The sequence below is a fragment of the Mobula birostris genome, chromosome 20 (assembly GCF_030028105.1).
Source record: "Mobula birostris isolate sMobBir1 chromosome 20, sMobBir1.hap1, whole genome shotgun sequence".
Classification (NCBI taxonomy): domain Eukaryota; kingdom Metazoa; phylum Chordata; class Chondrichthyes; order Myliobatiformes; family Myliobatidae; genus Mobula; species Mobula birostris.
In genome coordinates, this window is record NC_092389.1 from 30331200 (window position 1) to 30345551 (window position 14352).

General features: G+C 40.9%; 1 protein-coding gene across 1 annotated transcript in view; it reads left to right on the top strand.

Annotated features, from left to right (window-relative positions):
• LOC140184949 (CMP-N-acetylneuraminate-beta-galactosamide-alpha-2,3-sialyltransferase 4-like) overlaps nucleotides 1-12986 on the top strand; it is a 51160-nt gene extending 38174 nt beyond the window's left edge. The window contains exons 5-8 of the mRNA XM_072238196.1: nucleotides 458-644; nucleotides 1890-2024; nucleotides 11840-11989; nucleotides 12897-12986. Of these exons, the coding sequence (XP_072094297.1) occupies nucleotides 458-644; nucleotides 1890-2024; nucleotides 11840-11989; nucleotides 12897-12986 (562 nt within the window). The remainder of the gene's footprint in view (nucleotides 1-457; nucleotides 645-1889; nucleotides 2025-11839; nucleotides 11990-12896) is intronic.
• Nucleotides 12987-14352: the final 1366 nt, after the last annotated feature.

The window sequence follows — 14352 nt, forward strand, 5'->3', positions numbered from 1 at the left end:
ATATGCTATAGCTGGATAGGTGGATTTCAACACAACTAGAATATTGAGTTGATTATTATTATCCATTCTTTAAGTTTCAAGTAATTGTATTAAAAAGCTGTGATTGTTATGCATCGTTGCAAGGTGAATATATTAATTTTGGTAGAAAAATGGTCAGGGAATGTTAAATGAACACATTGAAATGGATGTACCAGAGGCACCTTAAGGGTGTTATTCTCATGTAATAGTTCACTTGGGAGGTAAAGGTAAAAAAAAAACAATGAAATGAAGCAAAAACCGTCTTCAATGAACTTCTGTTTAATTCACCCAGTGGTGGTGTTCCTCATTGGAAAACATGTCCAAAACTACTTCATCTGTCCTGTAAATTAGAGTGTTAGTGGATAGTGTTTATTCAAAATCAGGTGCCTTACTGGACACTATGATTTTTAACCTCTACCAATTTTCCTCTACTTCTTAGATTAAACAATGCTCCAGTGAGAGGCTATGAACAGGATGTTGGCAACAAGACTACTCTGAGATTCTTTTACCCCGAATCGGCAATTGAAGACCTCTCTGGTGAAAATGAACCTGACATGCTCTTTGTGTTGGTACCCTTCAAAACAGCTGATCTCCTCTGGCTGGAGGAACTTGTATATAATAAAAGAGGCGTAGGTATCATGCATGAGAACTGTACTATTTACCACTTATACTTCCCATAACCAGAACCATAACATAAGAAAAAGTTTTTCTGCACTGGGTCACAGACAGCAAAGCCAGCATATTTTTGCCTCTCCTTTAATGCTACTTTTGAATATTTGTTGTCCTTCTAAATTAAAGTGTTTCATAAGGTCTTTAGTGAGGGAGTTCCAGGATTTTGACCAATTGATGGTGAAGGAATGATTCATAAGAGAACTAGTAGATATTCCTTCTCCTGGCAGCTTTTTCTTTGATCTCATATAGTCACTATATATTCTCTTAGCCAAAATTTTAGGCAATGCTTCTGTCGGGGTTTTACCTTACAGGAAAATTTATATATTATAAACTATCTATTGACTCTTTAATTATTAGCCCTGCCTTGCTTGTTGACTGAGATATTATTGTGGCCATATAGTCAACATGCCTCATATCTTTATAGTTTTCTCTGTTCAGTTTAAGGCTCTGCTTTCACATTGAACTAAATGACTTCCTACCATTCCAAAAATTTCATCATATTATGATCACTGTTCTCTAAAGTTCCCCTCACAACTAGACTTACAATTGGCTTACCTTGGTTATATGTAAATTTAAAGACCCAGTGATTATGGAGTTGTCCTTGTGACATGTGTCCTGAGTTGTAGTATTCTCTACATCAACAATACTGATTGGGATTCCATATACAGTTCTGACCAATGCCTTCTGGCCCTTGCATCCAAACTGACTTTCTGAGTTTTCCCCATGGTCTTTATCTGATTCTTTAATATCAACATGCCCATTTCTATCCTTGACCTCTGCCATCAACAAAAGCAGAAAATGCTGGACACTTTCAACAAATTGGGAAGCAATGGAGTTGACATTTCAGATCAATCATCTTTTATGTGGATGGGTAAAAGTTAAAAATACAGTTGCAGTGTAGAGGGAAGGTGGAACGAAGAAAGGGAATGTGTGGTGTGTGATAGACACGAATGACAGATGGTCAAAGTTGAGTTTATTGTCACATGCTCAAATACACGTATACACAAATGCAATGAAAAATTTACTTGCACGGACACATTACATTAGGGACATGACATTCATAAGAAAATGGTCATAGTGTCACTGAAACTGAGGTAGTGATTAAGGTTGTGCAGGTTGGTTCAAGAACCAAGTGGTGAAGGAAGGTATGCAGCCATGTGGATTATATACTCCTTTTGACTTGTATTGATTTTTCCCACCGGACAAGGAGTGGATTCTGGAGGAGTCCACCTATAATAAAGAAGTTGGATATTTCTAAGTTGCGGATACTCAACCCTTTTTACTCCTATCAAGCGATGACAGAATTACTGCAGAAAGCAAATGTCATCAAAAAGGTGAGGCATGATTCTAACGGTTCTTGTGAAATCAATTGGGAGTACAGTTACTGAACTCTCAGTTAACCAGAAACAGTTAAGTATCTGAATTAGGGAAGTTTGCCTCAGTTTTCAGTTGTCAGGTGACCATGTGCCAGTTCTCATTGTTTCAAAGTTCTCAGTAAATGACACTTACTGAGAACTACACATTCAGAGTTGGAAAGAGTAAGCATATTCAAATTTCTGGGAGTTAACCTTTTGGGTGACCTGCCCCGGGCCCAGCACATGCATTTAATTATGAAGCAGGTAGATCAGAAAATAGTTTTAACTGTACTGTTTACCACTTATACTTCCCATAACCAGAACCATAACATTAAAAAAAAGTTTTTCTGCACTGGGTCACAGACAGAAAAGCCAGCATATTTTTCACAAGATCACAAGACAAAGGAGCAGAAGTAGGCCATTCAGCCCATCGAGTCTGCTCCGCAGCTCCCCCATGAGCTAAACTATTCATCCACCTAGTTCCAATTTCCGGCTTTTTCCCCATATCCCTTGATACCCTGACTAACTAGATACCTGTCAATCTCCTCATTTAACACCCTCAATGATCGGGCCTCCACAGCCATATGTGGCAACGAATTCCACAAATCCACGACCCTCTGGCTAAAAAAATTTCTCCTCATCTCTGTTTTAACTGGGTACCCTCTAATTCTAAGACTATGGCCTCTTGTCCTGGACTCACCCACCAAGGGAAACAACCTTTCCACATCTACTCTGTCCAACCCTTTCAACATTCGAAACGTTTCTATGAGATCCCCTCTCATTCTTCTATACTCTAACAAATACAATCCAAGAGCCGACAGACGCTCCTCATATGTTAGCCTCTGCATTCCAGGAATCATCCTCGTAAATCTTCTCTGAATTCTCTCGAACATCAGTATATCCTTTCTAAGACTGGAGGCCCAAGGCTGCACACAATATTCCAAATGAGGTCTCACTAATGCCCATAGAGCCTCATCAACACCTCCTTACTCTTATACACTATTCCTCTTGAAATGAATGCCAACATAGCATTCGCTTTCCCTACCGCCAATCCAACTTGGTGGTTAACCTTTAGGGTATCCTGCACGAGGATCCCCAAGTCCCTTTGCACTTCCGATTTTTGAATTTTCTCCCCATCTAAATAATAATCTGCCCGATTATTTCTTCTTCCGAAATGTACAACCGTACATTTGTCAACGTTGTATCTCATCTGACATTTCTTTGCCCACTCTCCTAAACTGACTAAGTCTCTCGACACCCTTTCCGTTCCTTCAACATTTCCTGCTCCTCCACCTATCTTGGTGTCATCCGCAAACTTGGCCACAAAACCATTTAATCCATAATCCAAATCATCGATATACATCGTAAAAAGAAGCGGCCCCAACACCAACCCCTGCGGAACTCCACTAGTAACCGGCAACCAATCAGAATAGGATCTCTTTGTTCCCACCCTTTGCTTTCTGCTTATCAGCCAATGCTCCACCCATTTCAATATCTTTCCTATAATTCCATGGGCTCTCATCTTATTAAGCAGCCTCATATGCGGCACCTTATCGAAGGCCTTTTGAAAATCCAAATACACAACATCCACAGCCTCTCCCTTGTCAATCTTATTCGAGATTACCTCAAAAAATTCCAATAAGTTGGTAAGGCAGGATCTTCCCTTCATGAAACCATGCTGGCTTCGGCCTATCTTGTCATGCACCTCGAGGTATTTCATAACCTCGTCCTTGAGGATTGACTCCAATATCTTTCCAACCATCGATGTCAGACTAATAGGTCTGTAATTTTCTTTTTGCTGCCTCCTTCCTTTCTTAAATAGCGGAACTACATTTGCGACCTTCCAGTCCTCCGGAACCATGCCAGAGTCTATTGATTCCTGGAAGATCATTTCCAATGCTTCCACAATCTCCAAAGCCACCTCCTTCAGAACCCTTGGGTGCACCTCATCCGGGCCGGGAGACTTATCTATTCTTAGTCCACTTAACTTCCCAAGCACTTTCTCTCTAGTTATCTTGACTGTACCTGATTCTATTCCCTGATACCTCTGGCTATCAGGTATATTGCTCATGTCTTCCACTGTGAAGACTGATGCAAAATACTCATTCAGTTCCTCAGCCATCTCTTTGTTATCCATTATAATTACTCCAGCATCATTTTCAATCGGTCCCATATCTACCCTTGTCACTCTTTTACTCTTCATATATTTAAAAAAACTCTTAGTATCCTTTTTTATGTTAATCGCCAACTTCCTTTCATAATTCATCTTTTCTTTCCTAATGACTCTTAGTTTCTTTCTGTAAGTTTTTAAAGGTCTTCCAGTCCTCATTTTTCCCACTAATTTTTGCTTCCTTGTCCGCCGTTTCTTTTGCTTTTATTTTTGCCTTAACCTCTCTCGTTAGCCACATTTGTGCCATTTTTCCATTCATGATTTTCTTTTTTCTTGGAATATATTTTTCCTGCATTTTCCTTATTTCTTGTAGGAATTTCATCCAATTCTGCTCTGCCGTCCCTCCATTTAGTTTACTTTTCCAATTGACTTGGGCCAGTTCCTCTCTCATACCACTGTAATTTCCCCTGTTCCACTGAAATATCGATACACCTGATACCAGCTTCTCCTTTTCAGATTTGAAACTGAACTCAATCATATTATGATCACTACTTCCAAGAGGTTCCTTTACCTTCAGCTCCCTAATCGTCTCAGGTTCGTTACAAAGCACCCAATCCAAAACAGCCGGTCCCCTGGTGGGCTTCTGGACAAGCTGCTCCAAAAAGCCATCCTGTAGGCATTCTACAAACTCCCTCTCCTGAGATCCATTACCTTCCTGACTTTCCCAATCCACTTTCATATTAAAATCCCCCATAATTATCTTGACATTGTCCTTCTGACACGCTTTTTCTATTTCCAGCTGCAACTTGTAGTCCACATCCCGACTGCTATTTGGAGGCCTGTATATAACTGCTATTAGTGTCTTTTTACCCTTGCCATTTCTTAATTCTACCCATAAGGATTCTACCTCTTCTGATCCTATGTCCCTTCTTTCTATTGATTTGATATCGTTACTTACCATCAGGGCCACGCCACCCCCTTTACCTACCTTCCTATCCTTCCTGTACACTGTGTATCCTGGGATATTCAGCTCCCAATCACATCCATCATTTAGCCATGACTCGGTGATGGCCACAATGTCATACCTTTTAACCTGCAGCTGTGCAGCAAGGTCATCCACTTTATTTCTAATGCTGCGTGCATTTAAGTACAGTACATTTAGATCGGTACCTGTTGCCACTTGTGCTATATATCTATTTTGCAGCAAATTATCCTGTATATTCACCGGCCTGTCCTTCTTACCATCTTTGCTGCACAGTATTGTTGACTTATTTCTATTTTCCTCTTCCTCGATCCTAACACCTTGGTTTCCTTCCCCTTGCCAACTTAGTTTAAACCCTCCCTAACAGCTATATTAAACAATCCCACTAGGATATTAGTACCTTTTGAGTTCAGGTGTAATCCATCTTTTTTGTACAAGTCATACCTTCCCCAAAATAGATCCCAATGATTCAAGAATTTGAAACCCTGCCCCCTGCACCAGTTACTTCGCCACACATTCATCCGCTTAATTTTGCTACTCTTACCATCATTAGCGTGCAGCTCAGGCAGCAATCATGATGTTATTACTCTGGAGGTCCGGCTTTTCAATTTTCTTTCTAGCTCCCAGTAATCTTTCTTCAGGACCTCCTCTCTTTTTCTGTCTATATCATTGGTACCAACATGTACCAAGACCTCCGGCTGCTCGCCCTCTCTCCTCAGAATACTTTGGACTCGATCTGAGACATCCCGTACCTTGGCACCAGGGAGGCAACACACCATCTGGGTATCCTTGTCCGGCTCGCAGAATCTCTTGTCCATCCCCCTTACGATGGAATCCCCTATAACTACTGCATTTCTTCTTGCTCTCTTGATTTCGGCACTGGGCAGAATGCCAGAGTCTCGTTCACTGTGGTCCTCCTCTGTCAGGTCTGCCTCTTCAACAGTATCCAAAACGATATATCGATTTCTGAGGGGGACTGTCACAGGGGTGCTATCTACTACCTCTCTATAGGTAGTATCTATCACCTCCTCACTTTCCCTAATTAGCCGAAGGTCATCTATTTCCATCTCCAGCATCTTAACACGGTCCTTCAGAAGCCTCATCTCAGTGCACCTGGTGCAGATGTAATCCTTGGGGAGGCTGGGAGTCTCCCAGGGTCCCCACATCTGGCACTCCAAGCACAACACTAATCCTAGATGCATACCTCTAATGCTACAGTTTGTACTAAATACCAAAAAACTGTAACTTACTCCGTTACTATGAGACTCAATGGTCGCAGGAAGCCTCTTCCCGTCTCCGCCAAAGCCCGTTGAGCCAAAGCCCTTTCACTCTGCACCCTCTCAGTCCGCAGCCCGCTCCGACACTGCCTGCTGGATATGGCGGTTTTCTTTTTAAACTGCGCCTGCGCAGTCTGGCCTCTCTCCTACTCTGAGAAATAAAATGTCTTCTCGCTGGAAATCCTTAGCCTCTTACCGCTGTCTTCTTGATCCGAACAGCCTCTCTTCTAATGCTACTTTTGAATATTTGTTGTCCTTCTAAATGAAAGTGTTTCTATCCACACCGCATTCTGGTGGTGATGAAATCTTTTCTTTGAACTAATGTGGTTCTTTTGATGAAACTACTCCCATAATGGTTCCAGATGATGAAGAACCAGCAGTAAGTCAGGATGCTGAAGTAGGAATCAGGCACTGGCAGGTGCTGAAGATAAACCTCTAGTGATGAACTGCAGTGATGTTTTGGATGAAATATGCTAAGGTTGGAGTATCATGTGTTCACCAAGCAGACTGGATGATATGGTGAGCAGCAGTTGCTAATGGAGGACTGTTGGGGCTATACTTGTTTAGGAAGATATTGGTGGCTGAGGATGGCTTTAGGAAACAGCACAGTACCCAAAGAGTTTTAATGAAGATTGGATTTGGTTCTTGAAGGACCTGCTGGTGTAAAGATTACATCTTATGATATGCTGGCTTTCAGGGAAAGATGGGCTGTTGCAGAGGCAGAAATGGACGATGGCAGAAAGCTAAGCTTTTTAATCAACAGATACAGAGAGAAGCAGTGGGGTAAGTGGGTGGTGACAGTCAGACCAAAGAGTGGGAGTGTTCCTGCAGGCCTGTGGTTCCCTTCAGAAGGGCTCACATCAGATCCAGGTCCAGAGAGCTGAAGGTAGACATGGATATACCAGGCTGGATGAGTCTTGGTAGGATTGAAATTTCCTAGAATTCTTCAACACAATGAACCAAATTCCTTCCACATCTGAAAACGATTTTGTGCGAAGTAGGGTTTGGGGGTTTGATGTCATTGACACTTTTTTTGCATGGCAGGAGGTTGGAGTAGGAGTTTGATGTTCTAGCTGCCGTTTTCTGGGTGGAAAATCTGCTAGTTTTTGTGCAAGGGAAGTGTTGGTGGGGGGGTAGGATTTGGTCTTTACGAGTTTTGATCATTCTCCAAAATAATCAGTGCAAGTTGCTTCCTATCATAAGTGCGATATTTCCCTATCTTCTCCTCATTATTTGCATGTTAGCCCATATTTTCCTATCTTCTATTCATTATTAGCATGTTAGCCCATGAGTCTTTTCCCTCATGCATCTAATGTATGACTGTCTCTATCATGTTTCGGTAAATAAAACTGACCCCCACTGGTCAAAGTGAAATCATGTCAGGCTGCCAACAGTTGCTTCAAGACTTGTTTAGGTGATACAACATAGACCTTAAGACCATAAGACGTAAGAGCAAAATTAGGCCAGTCAGTCCATTGAGTCTGCTCTGCTAATTTATCATGGCTGATCCTGGATCCCACTCAACCTCATACACCTGTCTTCTCACCATATCTTTCGATGCCCCGACCAATCAGGAAACTATCAACTTCCCCCTTAAATATACCCACAGACTTGGCCTCCACGGCAGTCTGTAGGAGAGCATTCCACAGATTCACTACTCTCTGGATAAAAAAAAATTCCTTCTTACCTCTGTACTAAAAGGTTGCCCCTCATTTTTGAGGCTGTGCTCTCTAGTTCTGGATACCCCCACCACTGGAAAACATCCTCTCCACATCCAGCATACCTAATCCTTTCAACATTCGGTAGGTTTCAATAAGATCACCCTGCATTCTTCTAAATTCCAGTGAGTACAAGCCCAAAGCTACCAAATGCTCCTCATATGTTAACCCCTTCATTTCCAGAATCATCCTCGTGAACCTCCTCTGGACTCTCTCCAATGACTGCACATCCTTTCTGAGATGTGGGGACCAAACGTGTTGACAATACTCCAAGAGCGGCCTGAATAGTGTCTTATGAAGCCTCAGCATCATCTCCTTGCTTTTATATTCTATTCCCTTGAAATAAAAGCCATTTACCTTCTTTCTCACAGACTCAAACTGTAAATTAACCTTCTGGGAGTCTTGCAAGAGGACTGCTAAATAACTCTGCACCTCTGATGTTTGAATTTTCACCTCATTTAGATAATAGTCTGCACTATTGTTCTTTTTACCAAAATGCTTTATTATACATTTCTCAACATTGTATTCCATCGGCCACTTTTTGCCCATTCTTCCAATTTGTCTAAGTCCTGCTGCAATCACATTGCTTCCTCAGCACTATCTACCCCACAACCTATCTTCGTATCATCCGCAAACTTTGCCACAAAGCCATCAATTCCATTATCCAAATCATTGACAAACAATGTGAAAAGCAGCGGTGCCAATACTGACTCCTGAGGAAAACCACTAGTCACTGGCAGCCAACCAGATAAGGCCTCCTTTATTGCCACTCACTGCTTCCTGCCTGTCAGCCATTCCTCTATCCATGCCAGATATCTTTCCTGTAACACCATAGGATTTTATCTTGTTACGAAGCCTCATGTGTGGCACACTATCAAATGCCTTCTAAAATTCCAAGTAAATGACATCCACTGCCTCTCCTTTGTTCATCCTGCTTGTTACTTCCGTGAAGAACTCTAACATATTTGTGAAGTTCTTATTGAGACATGGTCATAGAGACAGATTAGGACAATGCCAAAATGGATCCTCAGCCAACATAGTGTAGTCTATCTACACTAATCCATTTGCTGCATTAGGACTGTGCCCTTTATATCTTGCCAAAGATGTACCTAGTAGGTTAATTGGTCATTGCAGGTTGTCTCATGATTGGGTTTGGGACAAATCGGATTTGTTGGGGGTCGCTGGCGCAGCACTGCTCAAAAGGTTGGAAGGGCCTACTCTGTGCTGCCTTGCTAAATACTGTAAATATGATCCATAACGCCTCCTAAATGTAGTGATTGTATCTGATTCCACCTCCACCTCTGGCAGTGAGTTCCAGATATCAACCACTCTCCTGGTAACATATTTAACTCTCATGTCCTCTTTTTAAGTTCCATTCTCTCACCATAATCCTTTGTCAACTTATTTTTGATACCCCCACCGTGGGAATAAGATTTTGAACTTTGATTCTGTCTATGCCATTCTAAATTTTATATATTTCAAACAGAACACCCCCTCAGCCTCCTTCACACCAGGGAGAACAAGCCCAGTCCACCTCATCTCTTCCGATGAAGAAAGTCCTTCAGTGCTGGCAACATCCTGTTGAAACTCTTCTGCACTCGCTATAGTGCTGTCACATCTTCCCTTTACTGTAGCAACCAGAACTGCACACAATAGTCCAAGTGTAACCTAGACATCATTTTATGAAATTGTAGCATATCATTCCAACTCTTGTAATCTGTGCCCTGACCTATAAGGGCAAGCATTCGACTCTGCACTCTTTCCTTCTCCATATGCCCATCATCTCTCCTATTGCTTGGCAGGTCTTGCCCCAACCGTTCACCTCACCCCTTTTTACTGACTATCTGCCCTCTACTCTTTCAGTCCATATGAAGGGGCTTGACCCAAAATATCGATGATACCTTTCCCTCTATAGATCCCACCTGACCCATGGAGTTCCTCCAGCAGTTTAGTTTGTGCTGCATGCCTTCGTCACCATCCTTATAAATCTGAGATGCCACCTTCAGGGAACTATGGATTTGAGTTCGCTTTTCAGCAACATTTCTTAGTGCCCTGCCATTTATTGTATATGTTTGACCCCTATGGCTCTACATTGATTAGGCTTGCTGAACTTTAAATCCACTATGGCACCCAGGTCTCTTAACTAGCTGTTTCATAAGAACATATGAACATGCGAGATAGGAGCAGGAATAGGCCATCTGGACCATGGAGCGTGCTTCACCATTCAATGAGCTCATGGCTGATCTCACCTACCTCCCTTTTTCCCATAACCGTGAATTCTCCTGCAATTCCCCTAAATATATTTAATGAAGTAGCCTCTACTCCTTTCCTAGGCAGAGGATTCTCTGGGAAAAACATTTTCTCCTCATCTCCATCCTAAATCTATTCCCCTGAATCTCGAGGCTATGTCCCTTAGTTCTAATCTTCATTTCTGATGTTGCTCTTTCATTAAGCAGCACTGAACAATTGACAATATTAAATTTGATTGCATCTCAAAGAATCTCCTATTATTACTAAACATCCTTTAGAAAGCCTGTTTGCTCTTTCATGTCACACATTTATTAATCATTAATTATTTTTAGCTGGTTACACATAGGAAAGGGGAATCTGAGCAGTGATGTAAATGGACATATTTACTGTGTAATTATCAAGTGAGTTATAATTATCCATTCAAGTAATTGTGAAATGGAATTATTTAAATGTTGTAATTTGTGGAATATGTGAAGAAACACTATGGCATGCTTGACTTCGTAGGTTGAGGCATAAAGCTTCTCCACAGAGAGTGGCTGATATCTGGAAATCTTTTATAAGAATCTCGTGTTTATATTTTTCATATCTGGAACTTGCACCAGAACTGCTGGTGAAATTCGATAAAATTACCATGTTTAAGAGCCGTTCAGACTGATCCTTGAATGGGCAAGACACAGAAGGATAATGTCTAAATGCAGGCATATGGGATTAGTGTAGGTGGGAGTAAAGGTCAGCATAGACATTGGCTGAAGGACTCTGTGTCTCTAAAACTGATGGATTGTTAATCGTCAAATAAATTTAATTGCTTCACTTATTCCTTCAAAGAGAGAAAACTGCCATCTCTGTTTTGGGTAGACTACATATTAATCCGATCAAAAACATTGTAGTTGACATTTAATATGCATAATACTATGGCAAATAAATAATGTATACTGCCTCCCACCATTTTCTGTATCTTCAGATAAATAAAACAGAGATGCCTAAGATTTCACTGCTATTCCATTATGCTAGAATGGAGCTTCCCTTCATTAGAATTTCCTTGCCAGTTTGTCATTGTGGGAACTGTTCATCTGAACTTCCTTCTCAAATACCATATGTGTCTGTTTACCTTTTAATTTCCTCCTCAAGTCCAAACTGACAAAATCAAAACTCTTCTGTATGCTTTTAATGGGCTTGGTGGTTTTCCCATTCAATCCAAGAACCTGGAAGCCAAGGCATTTTTTCATTACTAAATGGTTAATCTTTTTGTAATCCTTTCCTCCCCCTGCCCTGCATTCCACATCGTTGTTCAGTATTAAGAGTTATTTTTTATTTCAAAAGTCTTCGTATGCCTCCACTGTCCTCACCTCCTCTGATCCACCTCCTTTCCTCATGTGGTTTCCCATGTTACTTTCTCAGTCTGATTTGCCTTTAGCGTTGTTGCACTTTTCAGTAAATATTTTCTTTCTCTATCACAGACAGCACCTTATGCAACCACTGGCTTATTAGCTGTCACAGTGGCCCTGAACTATTGTGATGAAGTGCATGTCGCTGGATTTGGGTATCCACTAAATCAAAAAACAGGACTGATTCATTATTTTGATAACCTGAACATGAATCTCATGTCTGTAAGTATAAAATAGGAGCAATCCTAGATTTTACATCCTCTCCTTTGTCACAAGTTATCATCTCTTGTAGTCACCATCTTCTGTTTAGTGGACAGTCACTTTTATGATTATATGCATGCATTATGTTTATTGAATTATACTCGCAACTACCTGGGCTTACTTGTTTGGGAGCAAGAACTCAAGCATTTACAGTAGGCCTCCAGATGGAGTCAGCATCTGAAGTGTTAATACTTGCTCCAACACTTGCTCCATACGGGGTCACCCAGTTCACCACAGATCCTCATTCTGGTTAGAGCACAGGAGGAGATTGTTCAGCCCATGTGTGTACAGGCTCTATGTAAGATCAATCAAGCTGGACGATCCCCATGCTTTTTACCCATAGCCTATAAACTGGTCCATTCTGCCTGCACACGATCCATATCCCTCCATTCCCTGCATGTCCATTTGCCTATCTAAAAGTCTTTTCAACACTGTCATACCTACTCCTACTGTCACGCTTGGCAGTGTGTTCCAGGCGCCTAAAAAAACACTGTGTAAAAAGAAAAATTTGCCCCATACATCCCTTTAAGCTTTTCTCCTTTCACCCTATAGCTATGGCCTCTAGTACTAAACAATCCTAGCATTTCTTTCTTCTTTTCCCTTGTATTGATAACTATGTTTTACTGATCCCTGCCTTTTTTCCAGTCTGTTCTCTGATTCCCAAGACAAATTAACACCATATGGTCAATTGCCCCAAAAAGTCACTAAAGTTGTTTAATTTACTTATTACATTAATATCCATGTACTGTAAACCTATCTTGATGCTTCTTATACTTTCTCTTGGTCTGATTCAGCCTAAAGCTATTCCATGTTGTTGGTACTTGTATACCTCAAATTTTTTTCAACTTTTTATTCCCTTCCCTTTCAGTGTTACCTCCTGTTCCCATCGTCCTCACCCTATTGTATCAAAGAACCTTCCTTTGAACCCTTAGCTCCCAGCTTGGTTGACGTGAAATAAGTCTGACTCACACATAGACAACTTCCCCAGAATTGATCTCAATACCACAGAATCTGAAGTCCTCCCTCTGTGAAGGATATTCACTTTCCAGGCCCTGTGAAGCCTTTTGCTAACCTCAGCTTTCTAACACAACAGCATAACTTTTCCAAAGGTCAGCGTTGTTTTTGACAAAGTTAAATTTCTAACCAATATTCTTTGCTTAACTTCTTGTTATGAATAAGTAAACACCAAGGACTTGTAAGCCCATGTTTAATCAATGTAAGACAATGGGGTTATATTAATTGGCCTGCATCAAACACCGGCTAAATTGTTTGCACCATTGTGACTGAGTTCAAGGAAGTTCGCAGACCAGACTGATTTTGTCACTTGGCACAGCAGACATGGTCGCAGGTATAGTTAATCAATGGTTGGGATGTTTCTGTACTCTGAGGGTTAGCCCTCAGAGCATTAATTTTGAGTGTCTGGGATCTCTGTCCTCAGAAGCTTTTAGACCATCTGTGAATTACTTTGTCCCAGCAAAGGTATCTGTAAAACATCACATGCAGATAATGTCAGCTAGTAGAAAACAGTAGAGATGTTAGAAGGCATTAAAGATTGTTAAGAATGACAGAAGGACTGAGTGACAGAAAGAACTAGAATTCGTTCCTAACCCTTCAGTTTCTGCGACAGATAACTTGCTTGTCTGCAACTCGTTGGTATGTCCTTTAGATATATAAGAATTGTACCTGTGTTTGGAAACCCTATGAAGTTTATAAATCTTCTGTAATTCTGAAATCTTTTATAAATCAGAAATCAGTTTTAAGTCTGTATTAAGAACTATTTGTCCAAGTGTATCATTAAAATAAACTGTTTAAAGTACTTCATTAGCTGTAAGTATCTCCTCCTTGGTAGGGAGGGGAACAAACCACTCAAACAGTGGGTATTGGCAGCGAAACTAGGCACAGATATAAGTTAGTCTTTGAAGAGTAGGTTGATACAGTATACATTTTATAGTGAGGGTACCATAGTTATCTATATTGGGTAAAGCTTGACATCTTCTTTTGAGTTAAGGGTTTTGTGGACAGTGAACTCAATACCATCACAAGTCGTAGATCATTTCTCCAGCTTCTCCTTTTTTCCACTGTTGTATCTCTTTAGTCAATTGTGCATGACTTTGGAAGTAACAGATGTTATCATCTTTGATTTGATTAGATTAGATTAGATTATGAGGACACGCAGTCCTCTTTTATTGCCACTTAGTAATGCATGCATTAAGAAATGATACAATTTGTTCCTCCATTATGATATCACAGAAACACAAGACAAACCAAGACTAAAAAAAACTGACAAAAACCACATAATTATAACATATAGTTACAACAGTGCA